At 39.1% G+C, this 17,583-nt stretch overlaps 1 protein-coding gene across 5 annotated transcripts in view; it reads right to left on the minus strand.

Moving 5' to 3' along the window:
* Positions 1–17,583, minus strand: part of tada2a (transcriptional adaptor 2A) — a 34,220-nt gene that overhangs the window by 10,311 nt on the left and 6,326 nt on the right. For 4 of the 5 annotated variants that reach the window (XR_011348515.1, XM_069910437.1, XM_069910436.1 and 1 more), the window contains exons 4-12: positions 17,393–17,484; positions 14,039–14,190; positions 13,194–13,282; positions 11,218–11,290; positions 10,377–10,440; positions 9,073–9,116; positions 6,109–6,219; positions 5,686–5,757; positions 2,472–2,604 (exon numbers count right to left, since the gene is read on the minus strand). Coding sequence is in view for 4 of the 5 variants with exons in the window: in XM_069910437.1 (XP_069766538.1) it covers positions 2,472–2,604; positions 5,686–5,757; positions 6,109–6,219; positions 9,073–9,116; positions 10,377–10,440; positions 11,218–11,290; positions 13,194–13,282; positions 14,039–14,190; positions 17,393–17,484 (830 nt within the window). In the remaining variant the exon portion in view is untranslated. Of the gene's footprint in view, positions 1–920; positions 995–2,471; positions 2,605–5,685; positions 5,758–6,108; positions 6,220–9,072; positions 9,117–10,376; positions 10,441–11,217; positions 11,291–13,193; positions 13,283–14,038; positions 14,191–17,392; positions 17,485–17,583 lie in introns of all 5 variants that reach the window. The other variant, XM_069910440.1, reaches the window with a different exon arrangement.

Raw genomic sequence — 17,583 nt, forward strand, 5'->3', positions numbered from 1 at the left:
GATCAGTGGGACAGAAGAGTATGCCCAAATTAAAATTTTAAATTTAAACATTTAACATTTTGTTTTAGTTTGTGAAAAATCTATCGATGACCTCCAAGATAAGTCTTCTGGAAAATTTGCAAGCACCCTTATTCTTAAAGGGAGTCTACCTTCAGTACCAGACACCTCCGTCAGGAGAAACACCTTCCTTGCATCTGTTCTGCGAAGATCTTTAACAAGTTTTTATGCAGAATGAAGATCTACCGGGACCAATGCCTGAAGAGGGCGCCCAAAATCAGTGAACCGGTGCGGACTCGAAAGGCCAACATGGCCTGTTTCCGCTCCGTAAATGGTTAGATGGTTATATATGATTTGTGCACTGGTTAACTCAATGGTGAAATGGTGCTATATTTTTCAGAAGGGCATGATTATTTGTGCAGTTGTTTGCACAACATATATCCACGATCCACAGAGCAATTAATTTAAAATGTTGAAGGACAAAGTTCAATGTGTCAGGCACGAGATGACATTTCATAAATTACAATATTGCTTGCACATTTCAATGTTTATTTTATATTTTCTGACTGAGGATCAAATGAGAAGTTATGGTGTCCCAGTCTGCTGACATGATTCAAAGTGTAGCATCTGAGTCAAGGGAGTCTTTTCGCTCAAGGTGCAACGGCAAAGGATGCAAATTGAATCACTTAGAAACCGCAGAAAATTTACGTGGTGTCAGATTCAATGGCAGGCAACACATTTTTCATTGAGAATGTGATTAGAATTGGAATTTTAGACCATGAAGATGTGTAAATGCAAGGCCACGGGGTATGGAATCATCTAATTCACAAGTATCAGTCTTGGCCTTGGAAAAGAAAAGTATCCTGAATTAGTGAATTGCAATTTATTTGTTGAATTGGCAATGTAAAACAAATGACACCAACCTAATCCATGCTTGTGCATGAATTGCAGGTGCAGCAGGCGATCAAGAAGACAAATGGAACGCTGGCCTTCATTGCTGGAGGGATGGAATTTAAGAATAGGGAGGTTATGCTGCAATCGTACAAGGTATTGGTGAGGCTGCATCTGGAGGACTGTGCGCAGTTCTGGACTCGTTACTTGAGGAAGGATACTCTGGCTTTGGAGACAGTACCGAGGAGGTTCATCAGGTTGGTTCCAGATATGAAGAGGTTAGCCTCTGAGGAGAGATTGAGTCATCTGGGACTAAACTTGCTGGAATTTAGAAGCGTGAGAGGGAACCTTATAAACACATAACATTGTGAAAGGCATAGATAAGATAGAGGTAGGCAAGTTGTTTCCATTGGTCGAGGAGACATAGCTTCAATATTTAGGCTAGTAGATTTAGGACAGAGATAAGGAGGAACTGCTTTTTCCAGAGAGTGGTGAATTTGTGGAATTCAGTGGAGACTACTTCAGTAAATATATTTAAGACAAGGTTAGATGGATTTTTATATAGTAAGGGATCGAAGGGATATGGCGTAAAGGCAGGTAGGTGAATGGAATTCATTGAATGGATTGGAAGAGAAGGCTTGACAGGCCGGATGGCCCACTCCTGCTCTTATTTCTCATGTTCAATACTTGACATGAAAGTGGTGTGAAACAAGAAAGCCTGCAGACGCTGTGATGGTAGTTAATGCACAAAAATACTGGAGAAACTCAGCAGGTCCTGAAGCATCCATGGGGGAGGGGCGGCAAAGATATATAACCAATGTTTTAGGCCAGAGCCCTTCTATAAAGTATGAGAAAAACAAACAGGCTTCTGTTTTGAGAAAGGGCTTAGGCTTGAAGCAGTGGCTATGTATCAATACTTGACATTTCTATCAGGTATTTCAGGCACTAATACTGTGTGCAGGAACCATGGGCGACCTGGTGACGCTCTTGCAGTATCAGTGACTGGGGTTCGAATCCAGTGCTGTCTATAAGGGGTTTGTTCGCTCTCCCCGTGTCTGTGCTGATTTCCTCCTCCAGGCACATTACTTTTCTCCCACCATTCAAAAACATACAGGGGTTGTAGGTCAACGGGGTGAGATTGGATGGCACGGGCTCATGGGCTGAAAAGGCCGGTTATCTTCTTGTATGTCTAAATGTAAAAATTTATGAATGCATAGGCTTCAGAACCCCACAACTCTCATTACATCTTGCAATACTAATACTGTACTGTCGATCCTCCCATGAAGTATGAGTGAATTATAGTAACTATGATATATTAAAAGGGATTTTATACCCTGGAGAATTGTTGAAGCTAGATTATTTGTTTGGGGGGGGGGGGGGAAGGAGAAGAAGAAAGGTATATTTAAGAGAAAGGAGAAAATTTTTTGAAAATTCAGGGAATCAAGAGTAAATGGCACGAGGAGACCTGAAGCAAATCATAGTGAATGGCAGTCCTGGGGCAAACTGAGTGGCTATTCCTGCTCCTACTTTCTTATAAATTATTCATACTGGTGTGGGCCCTTGCCTCTGGCAAGGATACTCACATTGCTGCTTGCCTGTGTAACCACTGCTGACAGGCACTGGAGTCCTGGAGGCACTGGAGCACATCTGTGAGCATGCACCGCTTTAGACGCTCCTCTTCACGATGCACCTTCAAGCAGTCATACACTTTGGCACCTAGATAGAAAAACAATGAAATAGCAGTCTGTGAACACTGAATCAACAGTTACAGCTATTCTAGAAATAAAAATATTTCATCATTTCATCAATAATGCTTTTTATTTATTCACATCGGAAATAGATACAGGTGAATTTGCAGATACTACAAAGGTAGTTTCAGAAAAAATAAATAATATTTTTTAAAGCATTTTACACCCTAGCTTATAACAAATGAATTTAATCCTGATTTTCGGAATACGAAGATAAAAATGTAAGTAGGAATAGGCCATAAAGTTCACGGCTGATCCTCTACCCTATCTACTTTTTTTTATCCAATCACTAGATTCTGACGTTTTCAATCGGTCCAAAAATCTCAAGCCCATCTTTGAAAATACATTACAACTCATCCATAACTCTTTGGAATGGCAAATTCCATAGATTCATAATCTGTTCGGTAACTAAATTTTGCATCTCATTCCCAAATAGTCAACCCGTAATGCTGGGATTATGCTTCTAGTTTATCCAGAGAATCGAATGGCCTTGCACTATGCCAGGAGTGAGAATAAATGCAGTTTGAGATACTTATAAATCACTCATTTGTCAGATATTTCTGAAAAATAAATAACTAAAAGGTTACATTTTATTTGTCATTCTTTTACAAAAGGCATTCTGGCTTCTACACTATTCTGGTAGTTGTGGCCAACTACTATTGAAACTTGATATACAGAGGGTCTTGAATTTTCTCCTGCACTGCAATTTGTGACAAGTGATCTGAACCAGATTTTGATGCATGTTAAAAAAAATGAAGAGGGGGGAATACACCAGAAAATACTGATGGCTGATTAACATTGCAGTCAGGCAAAAGAAAAATTTTCCAGCGTCAAGGCGAGAAGGTAATTTTAAACTGTGCATTCCCTGCAGTGATGATGGGTAATAAAGATGAAAATGTCAATGCCAATTGATGATCAAACACAGCTACAGGAAGGGACAAACCAACTAAATGGGCAAGAACAAAGAAAATTCAACAAATGAGTTGCACTACCCTAACATAATTCGTTAGGGATTGTTGTAGAGTGTGGTTTGAATGGTATTTGTCAATCTTGTTCTTGGAGCTTTTCACTAAGGTGTATGACACAAGCATATATGCAGAGAAGCAAAGACAAATGGTATCGTAGGTTTATGAAAAATTAAACTGGATCAAACTCAATAAGCAGATTCAAATATTCCTTAAAAATGTTCTAGAGCAGGGGTGTCAAACTCAAATTCACGGAGGGGCAAAATTAAAAACTTGGACTAAGTCGAGGGCCGAACTAAATATTTATTGAAAATTTTCAACAATATCTGCATGTTTTCTCTTCTTTCAACATATGTAATATTAAACTTTTTCTTATTAAAATAAATGTTTAATAATAGTTTTGGATAAACTCTTTCCAGAAGCATTAACAAATGAGAAATAAAATATTCAATAAATAATATTTCTCTATCGAGGATTTGTCAAATGTTGCTAGTGTGCTGTTGAATAGTAAAATCTGAGGGCTATTGAGAATGTGGGAGAATAACATGATTCCTGAAACAATCAAATGAGTGACTGATTGTGGGCATGAACTCTAGCAGGGTTATTTGCCATGCCCTTTTTCCATTGGTACAGATATCCTTTGATTTACACACTTTTCAAGTTTTATGCCTAATGAGCTTGTATCCAGGTGCAGGACCATTTTTAACCAGGAATATATTTATCACTGTGACATGAAACTATTGAAAGATCGTTTTATCCTGAGATTAAAGTTCATAATACTTACTCAGGCCTGTGTGCGGGATTTGCGGGCGATCGGGTTGGACAACGACAGTGCGGGGGCATCGGCTCTCGCTGCAGGGCGGCATCTCGGCGGATCAGCGGCCCCGTCACCGTGAGTCGCGGGTCGGCCTGCGGCAGGGAGGGGGAGTGGGCAACTGTCCTGGCGAGGTCAGGTCCGAGGCCTCCGGTTCCGGGCGCTGGGAAGCGGCCTTGGCTTCCCCTGACACCGGCCAGGCTGCGCTGCGGTGGGGGAGCGAGCGGGGGGACACGACAGTTCGGGGGCATCGGCTCTCGCTGCAGGGCGGCATCTCGGCGGATCAGCGGCCCCGTCACCGTGAGTCGCGGGTCGGCCTGTGGCAGGGAGGGGGAGTGGGCAACGGTCCTGGCGAGGTCAGGCCCGAGGCCTCCGGTTCCGGGCGCTGGAAAGCGGCCTTGGCTTCCCCTGACACCGGCCAGGCCCCAAAACCAGAGTCCACGGTGAGACCCTGCAACGTAAACAGAGGAGGTGGGGGCGATTAGCGGGCTGACACCAATGCGTTCTGGGATTTATAGTATTAGCTGTGCATGCGCTATACTGGCGCGGCGGCCAGCGGGCCACCTCTAATACATTTTTGAAATGATCTTGCAGGCCAAATATAATTATATCGCGGGCCAAATTAGGCCCACGGGCCAGAGTTTGACATGTGTGTTCTAGAGGAACTGGCTTCCGGAAAAAAATGTTTGATGAACCTGGTAGACAGATTGGATGGATTTTTACATAGTAACAGAACGAAGGGATATGGGGTAAAGGCAGGTAGGTGGAGATGAGCCTATCATCAGATCAGCCATGATCTCATTGAATGGAAGAGAAGGCTTGACAGGCCGGATGGCCCACTCCTGCTCTTATTTCTTATGTTCAATACTTGACATGAAAGTGGTGTGAAACAAGAAAGCCTGCAGACACTGTGATTTTACTAGACAGATAAATTATTGTAGCCCAGTCAGATGGAATTATTGCTTACAGTATTTGTTGGCTATGAAAGGAATTGGAATATTAGTAACATATAATAGATAACATTTACCAGATTTAAATATTATTTAGTTTGTTGTTCTAATTTACAGACTTCTTAAAAAGCTGCAACTAGAACCGTAATTCTGTGCACAACTTCAATTTGCACCTATTATGCAAAAATATATCATGCATATTATTTTATGGATTGAGATTCTCTTTATTAAACAGCTTTCCTCTCTCTTCCCACACGCTTGCATTTACAAGGCTATTATATGAAACAATACTTATTGAATAGCTTTTCCAAACAACTCACCACGGAATGTGAAGATTCCTGCCCGTCTGTATTCTTGCAATCGCTTGATTTCCTTCCGGAGTTCAAAATCCACTGAGGGAAAAGTATACGTCAGAAGCAGAATTTTAAAATTTATTTTATATAACATCACCATCCCCCATGCCCCCTTCACCAACCAACTCTTTGTGATTATTTGGAATCCTGGTGTCCAACATAATGTTTAAATGGTTGATCAACTGTCTATTTCATGCTAATAAAGAACTTGATGGCACGTCAAGGCATTTAAAATATACAAAGTTTCCTTAAAAAGAGATATTTTAAATATGGTCAATATACATTTTCATCACTCTTAAGGGATGAAGTAATCTGCGTTAGTCTGTGACACCTTGTGTTGAAGAGGCAACCACTAGGGGACATAAAACAAATTAATAAAGTGCTACCTACATGTATGGCTTTCAATAAATTTATCATGCTCTGTTGGCCCCAATAGTCTTGCAAAGTGTCGCATTGCTTCATAGAGATCTTGGACTTCTTTAGGATACCTTCCTTCAAGAACTGCAATTGGAGAAATTAATAATTCTGAAACTTATCTCTCAGTAGTTATGTAGTGGAGCTGCAATTAGCTCAGGAAAAGTTGATTACAACACCCAAACCTTATGCATTCTGCCACTTATTAACTGGCTCCAAGTCCAGTAGTTAGTTATTGCATAGAAATCGATGGAGCATACACCAATGCTTAATGTGTTTCAATGAGTCAACAAACAGCCATTATTTTTTTAAAAGATGCCGGTGAGTCACTAATGACATCTGGGATTGGAAAATGCATTTATCCTGGATTTTCTGTTTTTTTTTTCCATTTCTCTCTACATTCTTTTACTTTTAATGTACAATTTACGGAGACTTGCTATTTAAGTATCTCTAAATAATAAGATATTTTCACTCTTTTTACGTAATAAACATTGGTTGACAAAAATCTTGAGCAGAATTTGGAAACCACCATTCAAGTGCTACCATGAGAAAAAAAACCACTTGGTAAATGGAAGAATCCACTAATAACAACCATTCTCTCCTCTTGCCATCATTAATGTTTATAACCTCATGAATCTTTTAATATTGTGAAGGAGGCCTGCTGGGGTAGTTTGAGCTAGGGAGGGAAAACAATTAATGAAAGTCAAAAAGAGAGCAAAATACACAAGTAAAATATTTTTAAAGGAGCAAATAAAAGGTATTCAACTGCCTGTAATTGCTTAAACAACACTCATCATCTTATTCATTTATTATTTTGATAACTAGAATATCTTGGTGGTTTTTTATTTCATCATGTGCACAGGATCCTGAAACTCATTGATGCAATTCAGCCAAATTCTGAAATGGACCTGTATTTTACATGGACCCGCATATGCAGAACTCAGCCTATTCCAATAAATGTGTGTGCTCTGTTAATTTGAGCTCAGCTTCTATAGATGGTCTTATTACTGAATGAACCAAGGAGGAAATTTAGTTAGAAATAAATTATTTATCACAAATGACATTTTGATCACTCTCAAAACATCAGAGAATCACATCCTTTTTGGTGGCTTGGCCTGCTGTATATTTTCGGCATTTTATGTGTTTATTCTGTTAACATGCAAAAACACGCAAAAACAAAACAAGGCAATGTGAAAGGAAAATTGATTGCCAATTTGTAATTAAAAAAAGATATTCAATTGTAATATGCACTTTAATTGGATGACAAACTAATTTTAGGTCAGTGGATTGGTTTCATAATAATAATAATTCTTGCATCGCTGGCATGCCATTACTTTTAAAAATCAGTGACCAGTGAGCAGATTAATAAATATTAACAACACTACAAACTGTAAAAAAAAAGTCAGCTTCCTTTGGTTGTACAGAAGTGTAAAAATCAAGAATATAGAATAGAATGAGCAAAGATATCCTTAATTGTCTAATGTTCAACAATTTGTGCTAAAACATTTCTCCTAGCAAGCTGGAGGCATACTGAGACTAAAAGAGATGCTTACCCAAAGAAACAAGTATTAGGAGGGTGATCAGAGAAGCTTGGTTAAATCTTATTGTTCCAAATAAGAAAGGAAATGGCCAAATATTGTGAGGTAAAACATGATGTGGCTCATTGAACTGAAACAGCTATTGGGATAGAGGCATCAATCAAAGAGGAATTTGGTCAAAGGAATGCAAGGGTCAATATGAAGGTCAGGAATGATGGGTGAATCGAACTTGGTTCAGAACAGATAGAAAGTAGAAATCTGAGCAGAAAACAAATTGGTTGAATGCAAATTCAGAGTGTAGAGAATGGAAAATTGGTCAGGTTCTCAGAAAAAGAGATACAGAAAGGACATTACAAGATAATAGTTCTTGTAAGAAAGGCTAATGCAATTGTAGAGAACTTGGATCTCTTTAATGTTTAACTTTTTTGTGAAACTAATCTTAATTCAAGTGAAATAAGTCTGCAGATACTGTGATTGTATTTAATACACAAAAGTGCTGGAGAAACTCAGCAAGTCTTTATTCAAAATTCTTGGACAGCAATTGTCAACAGCAGAAGGTCTATTTGCCAGTAGAATGACCAAGAGACCAAAGGAACTGGCAGATTAAAATATTGGATATATGCATGAAAGAATTAGACTTTCATGAATCTCACCAAATTTGCACAATGCCTTCCCCACCCTCACCTACCACCCCCCACATCATCCTCACCTACCCCCCCACCAGCCTCCGCATCATCCTCACCTACCCCCCCACCAGCCTCTGCATCATCCTCACCTACTCCCCCCACCAGCCTCCGCATCCTCACCTACTCCCCCCACCAGCCTCCGCATCATCCTCACCTACTCCCCCACCAGCCTCCGCATCATCCTTATCTACACCCCACCAGCCTCTGCATCATCCTCACCCTTGCTCCATGTGCCTTAGCCACTCCCCCCCCACTCTTTTGTTCGGTTGCCTGCCAGCATTTTCTCATACCTTGATGAAGGGCTCAAGCCTGAAATGTCAGTTATGTATTTTTACCTTTGCTACTAAAGAAATTCTCCAACATTTTGTGTTTTTACTGTACACAAAATGCTTGGTTTATCCCCTGAAATCAATAGAGAATCATCATACAGAATATCATGTGGACACCATCTATTATTCACTTCATTCATAATTTGGGCTCCAAAACCAATTGCCGAGAAGCGTCACAACCTATCCCAAGTTTAAAGAAAATGAAAACTTGCCAACAGCACTGAATCATTGTGAGGTGACATGCTCCTCCAATAACTGTGTGGGAATCTGTGAAAACATTTTTTTAAAACCTAAAAAAGAATAAATCTGTATGAGACATGAAAACTCCTCATTCAGATTTCTAATGTACAAGCCTGTGTTTAGGACTAGATGATAATTTATACTTACTCTGGAATTTTCTGAGGTTAATCAGCCCATGGTCTCTCAAAATTCTGCAGAATGCAAAATTTGCCAGTCAGAAATTATTTTCAATGTTACTAGTAGAATCAAACCATTTCTGTATTTGAAGAAGTTTCATGTTCTCATGTTTCCACTAATAAACAAACGAGCTCCAAAGTGAGCCAAGTAGAGGTAGAAACAAGTCATCATTTTAATGTGCTCTGGGGTCTAAATACATGTCATTGCATGAAAGGCTACAAGAAATCACAAGCAGGTGGCCTGTTGGTCAGAACTTAAAATGAATAAACTATATTGCAATTACTAGGGAAAGTAATTTGGGACAGCACTCCAAGCTTAGCTACCATGTTATACCTTGTTCTCTGCTTGGGAAATAATTTTGCACAATGTACATTGGAAGCTCTGAAATTTAACTGCAAAAATGTCCATTTCTGAGCAGACTGGAACAGGAGGGCACGTTTTCTATTGCAATGGCTTTTTGATGTATGATTGGCAACAAAAAGCAGATCTATCAGTATAATGCAACAAATTTGTACAATGCTGAGACATTCCTAATTGCACAGATCAAATCGACACCAAATCTGCTTAATTCATGTGCAAAATGCTGTCAGTAAAGCATGAAAGTCTGCAGACACTGTGACTGAAGTAAAAAAAAAGACAGTAAAGAGAGGGAGAACGGGGACTGGATGGTATTAACTGATGTTAATACCATCCAGTTGGGAGTGCTCAGACAGATACTTCTGAATACTCTATCAACAATGGTGAGATATCCTGAGGTCAAAAAGAGCATTATACAGTATATAAATACATGCATGTTCTTTCTTCCAAAATGGCATTACACTATAAGCATCCCACAAACCAAAGTATGCGGTCAGACTCTTTTGATCTTGGCAGTTGATGGATAACATACAAATGTGAGATGCAAATGTCCTTCGAAAGAATTAAATCAAAAATAAGAAGGCAATTTACCTTCTGCAGCACTCTATGTGGGAAACAATATCGATTATGGAACTGTAATTTAGGGGATGGGGGGGGGGAGCACCAGACATCATGTGATTTTATTTCTTTTCAATAAATTGCAGTTATTTAATGAATTTTCTTTCATACCTGGAACCCCCAAACATAGCAGGATAATTTAAGGCTGCAGTACCAACATATAAATAATTAATATCAGTATGATTATAAATGAGGGAAAGAACCAGTTTATTCCAAGACAACAACAAAAGAAATGATTCTCAGACGGATTTTTTTTTTTAAAAGTGCACGAAGGTCAAATTAATTCAGCAGTAACTTACTTTTTTCTTCGCTGTCGTTCTTTTAATCTGGAGTGATAGATATCTACCACAGCAAGCTTCAAAGCTGTTTAAACAAAGTGAAAATATAAAAATGATGAAGGGGATTATAAAGAGGTTGAATTGCCAAATAAACTGATGAGATAATAATTGGAAGACTTTTTATTAAAAATTGTATTTTCTGGTGAGGTTGTTTTAATGTGTTCCAGCTATGAGCGAGTCAATAGCCCCTTTTCTACAGGAATTAACTGTGGAAAACGAAAACTGTCAGCACACTGGCATCAAATGACATCATTTCATGCAGGGAATAAACCACCTCGACCTCTACTCGTATCCCTGGCATCAGCTGAAAAAAAACCTGTGGAGAAGGGACAGTTGAAGGAAGAACAAACCGATCCCCGGGATGAGCTGTCCCAGTTAATGTTGGCCCAATGGAAATGGCACAAAGGGTTTCCTATTCCAGGCCACTGCACAGCCAATTAACTGGGATGCCAGTGGAAAAGGAGATAATATTGCCAATTAACTGGGATGCCAGTGGAAAAAGTGATATTACATCAGTGCTACATTACAGAGGCAAAATATTGAATGATGAGCAATTTGTTACCTTCTTTGTAACTTTTGGGTAGCATTTGCCAGATTAAACCCAACTGTATTCTGAAAGAATTCCCACTAGAATGTATTTTGGCACCATATCACACAAGACAACAAGACAAGACAAATTATTTTGTAAAAGGGAAAATTAGAAAGCTCTCCTTGCATGAAGGAAAAAGCATCAAAGATGCAGCTACATTCAGATGGGGTCCACTAGACTAACAATAGGTATACCGTCAATCAAAAAACTCACCATGCAAAATATCAGAATCATCCTCTACAAAATCAATGTCTCTCAAGTCCCATTCTGCATAATTATCAAATTCCTGTTTGAGAAATATATGCATCAGTTTCAATGTCACTCATTTTTAAAATAAATGCAGCAAGAGGAATTTCTGCAACTCTTAAGGACTGAACTTCCACCTAATTGCACAGATTAAATCGACACCAAATCTGCTTATTTCATGTGCAAAATGCTGTCAGTAAAGCATGAAAGTCTGCAGACACCGTGACTGAAGTAAAAAAAAGACAGAAGGAAAGAGGGAGAACGGGGACTGGGGTAGCAGAAACCGATGTTAATACCATCCAGTTGGAGTGCTCAGACAGAATTTTAAGCATTACTCCTCCAATTCTGCATCCAACCCATTATTCTGCTGCAATTTCTGTCACCCACATGATCCCACCACTACACACATCTTTCCCTCTCCTCCTCTCTCTTTCTTCCATAGGGACTGCTCCCTCTGTGACTTCTTCATCCATTTATCCCTTCGCATTAATTGCCCCCTTGGCACCTTTCCCTGCACCTGCAGGAAATGCCACACTTACTGCCCACACCTCCTCCCTCACTTCCATTCAAGGCCCCACAGTCTTTCCAAGTGAAGCCAAACGTGTGAATCTGCAGGAGTCATCTATTGCATCTGTTACTCCCGTTGTGGTCTTCTCTACATTGGAGACTGGGAGATTGCTTCGACAAGCACCTTCATTCTATCCGCATCAATGACAGGGATATCCTAGTGGCCAACTATTTCAATACTGCGTCCCACTTCCATGCTGATATGTCTGCCCATGGCTACCTGTAAACTGGAGGAGCAACACCTAATACTCTGACTGGTCACTCTCTAACCAGATGGCATTAACATCGTCCTCTCCAGTTTTTGTTAGCCTGCTCTCCCTCTTTTTCCCCATCCATCTTTCCTTCAGCTTTTCACCCCCTTCCTTCTCCATTCAGAGCCATTCCCCGTTTGCTGGTGTGCCCTCCTTCCCTTATCCACCTATTACCTCCTGTCTACAGGACTGAGTTCCTCCCCCTGCCCCTCACCATTTTGTTCGCGCGCCTACCTACATTTTTCCATAACCTTGATGAAGGGCTCAAACCCAAAATGTTGATTACATGTCTTTACCTTTGCTTGATCTGCTGACTTTCTCCAGCTTTGTTTTTAACTGCAAATACTGTCAGCCTGATTCTCCAGTGCTCCCTGTGTTGATAGCCAGACAATCTCAACATTGTTACTATATTTATGTCAGTATCAAAGCACTATAACGGCATTCCTATTAAAAAAAAGATGCTACCCAGCTGCCCTTCAAATGGGGTGGCAAGGGGATAGATTACCTAATCATCTTATGTAAAAAAGAATTCTAAGCAAGTGAGAGGAAAGCTAATTTAAGAACCAAAGAACTCATAATGAGTCAATTGAACATGATTTTAGATAGAATATTAGAATAGGGCAGCACAGTTAGTGTAGCAGTTACCGCAACATTGTTCTAGAGTCAGCGACGGGGTTTCAAAACCGGCGCTGTCTGTAAGGAGTTTGCACATTCTGCCCGTGTCTGTGTGAGTTTTCTCCGGGTGCTCCAGTTCCCTCAAAACGTAAGGGGTTGTCAGTCAATTGGGCGGCACTGGAAACACCTGTTACTGTGCTGTATGTCTAAATTTAAAATGACTGAATTTGCAAAACTATGTAAACCATTCTACCCGACTATTGACACCGACGTTGCTGCTGGTGGAAGCACATACTATCCTTACTTTCTCCAAACCTATCATTCCTTTCTCTCTCCTTGCTTAACTTTCGATTGAATACATCAATGCAATTTTTCTCAAGAGCTCCCTGTGATAGTAAATTAAACAGTCAAGTGGGTCTCCAGGCAACCACCAAACGAAAAAATTCACGCTGCTTCTTTTTTAATAAATTTCATGGTGATTCTCAAATCCAATTAAGATAAATTACTCACCTCAACAAAGTCTGCTCGTGCTGGCATATATCCTGCCATGTCCCTTGATAGTGTTGAATCAAATGCTGGTCTAGGTGGTTCATCAGAAGCTGTTGTTAATGAGAAAACTGAAGTGATTTACTTTATAACAATAGCGCCAATTAATGACAGACGTATTTAATTCCTAGTGATGGATAACATCCTACAATTGCTGGAATCCCAGGTAGAATTTTGATGAAAAGTGCAAGAAATTTTTTTTCTCTCTTCTCATCATTTTCCCTCTCGTCCTCCAAAATTGGATCAGAGTTTTGGTTAAGTAGGATCTGGGACAGTCAAGACTGGAAAATTCTGGAAGATTCAGTCTTCATAAAATAGTACATGAAGCCTTAATACTTTAAAATGACATTCTCCAAAGAGAGTAGCAATTGACCATTAACAAAGGGATGAGCAGCAGTGAACCTGACCAAGTCACCATTTGGGGTCTAGTAAAAAGACAATGCTGGAGAAACTCAGAAGATCATACAGTGAATGTGGCAAAGGTAAAGATACTTAGCCAATGTTTCAGGCTTCAATGTACAGACAAAATGTGGGCTGGCGCCAGAACCATTCGATGTCCACCAGAGCAAGCTTGGCATGTTTGCCCCTTTTATGATTGAGCGACGCAAAAAGCCCAACTTTAGCACCCACCAACTTCATAATAGTTTAGCAGGGATGAAGGCTCATTTCCAGGATCTTTCAAATTTACATAGCCCAACCAATTATTGGAATTCCAGGAACCCCCATTGGAGGTCAGCCACAGTTCAACCGATGCGGAAATAATCTTGGCATTTTTGCCCACACTTTTTGTATTCAAATGCTATACTCACATCTGAATGTAATTGCTGTATCTTTGGATTCTTCGGGCTGCTTTAAACTCAATAATGTCGAGGAAAAGAGTGGATTGTTAACAAAATGTTTCATGTAGTGTTTCTCACAATCCTCCTTTGATTTTGTTCGCATCTGGTTGGCTACATCCTGCCTTCAAAGATGTATTTAAAAAAACAATGGTTACCAAGCATATTGATCCATTTTTTCTGAAGTACACCAAAGTAATAAAACTTCAAGCTACAGGGTACATGTGCTGTGTAGTCATGCGCCAAGCCATGCAAAAGAAAAAGACACAACTTTTAAAATTTCAGCTCAATTTTATGCAAACTCTCGTGAGTTATGACCACCGTTAATGTTTATCACCGGTTCGATGACAACTGCATTATACAGCACCTTCAAGTGGCCTCACAGGGGATTTTCAAAATTTGATAGAACAGCCAATTTATGTAGCAACAGTAATCCAATAGAAACTTCCCAAAGCAATTCACAGGTAGTATAAACAATTTTTAAAAAATACTGCTGTGCCACATGATAAAAGCGTTGGTCAAAATTAAGCAGCAGCGGGAATAAGTCTTGGGAACATGGGAGACACTGTGAAATGAAGTTCCAGTTAGTGACCACTACAAAATGGTGGTTAGATTAAAATCAGGGATGTTCAGGGCATAATTACATGAGCCAGATAGGTCCAAGCATTAGAGATAGTGGAGATCAGAGCTCAGAAGAGAGTTCACAAGATTGAAAGCGATAAGAATTTACGTCAAGACATTGGTAAAGCAGGACAAACATGTATGTGAGCACTGGGGCACTGGTCATAGAGGTGGATTTGAAGGAGCATCCAGGGAAAATAAAAGAGAAGTGGAGAGATGAGTTTATGTAAGGCATGGTGATTAAAATGAAAAATCCAATGTCTGAACTGGAAATGCAGAGGCATCACGATTCCTACAGACCACAAGGCAGTCATTGATTTTGGGAATGTCAGAGCTATGGTATGATATAAAAATTTTAAAATTGAGGCTCATCCCGAGGCTGCAGACTGGGAGAATGTCAGAGAACAAAGTTTGTGCTGGGGCTTTGGGTATCCCACTATTTGGTTAGAGGAAACTTCTGCTCATCCCTTATTGGTCAAGTATTAAAGATAAATCAGAGATACTTGAAGGTCAGGAAGTAGTTATGAGAAGATAGCGAGTGGCACCAGATTTTTAAGTAGGTAAGAAATAACTTGGAAAATTCCAAACAGTGCAGGAGAAAGGAGAAAATTAAATGCCAAGGTTTCTGTGGTTTTTATTTGATAGCTACCGAGGGTGCTATGTGACTCAGATTAGTTATTTCTGTGCTTCAGTGGAGGTAATTTTGGACAGAATCAATCAGGAATTGAAAATAAACAGTTTTGCAGATAGTTCAAGATGTTAATGCAATAGGAACAGGTCAATAGCTTGATCTGACAGAATGGGATGCCATTTGGTAAAATCTGACTGGGACAGAGAGAGTACTCAAAGAAAAAGATTATCTCAACAAAGCCAGAAAGGGAAGACAGCTGACCAACAGCTCAACGAGATTAAAATTAAAAAAGGATATGGGGTGCATTAATGAGGTTGGAAAGAAAACCAGCAGAGGTGGGAGAATTTGGAAGGTGGTCTGCAAAATTAGGAGAAAGAATCAAAGAAAACAGAATGGAAGACCTTATTTTTTTCCCATCAACTCCTCACAATCATGGATGGTGGCGAGTGCAGAGTCATGGAGGTCTCTTCTGACCAGGTGCACATTGAAATGATTTCTTTAAATGTAATTTTCACTGATTTGACATCAGGTTAATCAGATAGTGGGACAACTTTATTCAAACTATTTACTTTCTTTCACTGATACTTGGAACGGGGCAAGCAAATTTCATGAAGTCATCTAACGATATTAATTCCTTTTGATGGAAAAGCAACTTTCTAATTGAAGATTTAATCATTAAACAAATTTGACTGAAAGCACAATTGCAAGATATTACTTATAATAGGCATTACTTCTGATTTGATCAGTTATAGGCATTGATTTGCTATCCTGAACCTCATTCTGAAAATGATTCCATCATAGTTTGATGCTTTATCTGATTGGAAATTCAAGATGACAGCATGTCAGACGTACTGAGCAACTATACTTCACTATACTGCCAAATTACAGAATCTCTTAAAAGTGAAATTGGAAATGTTAAACAGGAATTGCTCAAATGAGGAAGACTGTGAAAGATGAAATTTAAAAAAAAACATTGAACAAGTGAAAACAACTTTAACAGGGAAAATCTTAAAAATTATTTTTGGATTTATGAAAAGGAGTAGTTATTTATATTTTACTACTGCAGAGTACTGTTTATATTATTGCTTGGTTCAAAGGATAGGGTTTCTAATGAGTTAATTTTTAGCAAAAAAATATATATGAACGATACACGGATTGAGAGCAAAAGAGGATCATTGTGTGCTAATGTTAGCCAAAAAGGTCCAGTGCAGGAACTGGTTTTTTACAACTTTATTTAACCTTTTTGATAAATAATAATTGTTTATTGACCAATGGCTATTAATTTGGCACCTCTTACTACACCTATTTCAAAATCCTAGATATGACAGAAACTACAATGAACAAAGAAAATGGGATGAAAAACTGTTTATTTTCTATTGAATACAGTCAACTTTAAGAGTTAATTCAACTCAAAAATGTAAAAATCCATATTTAATAACAAATCCTTATTAGGCAACTTTATGGTATGATTATGCATTTAAAATGTACAAGATTTCATATTTTTCAATTACTTTGTGGTCAATGGAATATATTATGGCATGGAAAACAAACAATTTTGTATGTTCCATGTGTTGGCATAAAACATTAGCCACATCAAATACCTTAAACATGAGATGTTGATTAAATTCATCACCAGTAACAAATTTAACCACCTCACCTGTTACTTTATAGCCCTTCAGAGTATTACTGATGTTTTGGACCTTTGATTCCTCCAGGGCTGAAATGGATTGAGGCTTACTTTACAATATGAAAATCATGGATATAAAGTGAAGGCCATCTAACAATGTTATCACTGAATACTTCTGTGACAAACCCGAAATTATAGATAGCATTGACAACTTAGTGCAGTTGTGATCAACAAAGCCAAGTATTTGAAAGGAAGGACAAAAACGATTTTCAATGTGTGTGCAGTGGACACTGCTGGTTAAGAAAAAACCCAACAGGGAATAGTGAAGAGAGCTGAATGCCTCTCTACTGTATGTAACAAAAATATCTATATAGAGTCCTGGAATGAAAATAATCCATCAAAGTTTGCTGGATTTTTTTTTTTGCAAGCAAAAGTTCAGTTATGTTACCAGTTTCCAAAACCACAGTCCATCACTGCCTCAAGTAATGCCATTTCCTCCTGAGCTGTCCAGTTCGGATCCAAAATGGGAAAATCAGATGTCTGTGTGCAGATAATGAAGAAAAGAAAAAGGCTATTTATACCCAGCACCATTTGTCATACTACTTCCAGCATCCAAGTACAGAAATTGAATCTCATTTT

The sequence above is a fragment of the Narcine bancroftii genome, chromosome 14 (assembly GCF_036971445.1).
Source record: "Narcine bancroftii isolate sNarBan1 chromosome 14, sNarBan1.hap1, whole genome shotgun sequence".
In the NCBI taxonomy this organism is placed as follows: Eukaryota; Metazoa; Chordata; class Chondrichthyes; order Torpediniformes; family Narcinidae; genus Narcine; species Narcine bancroftii.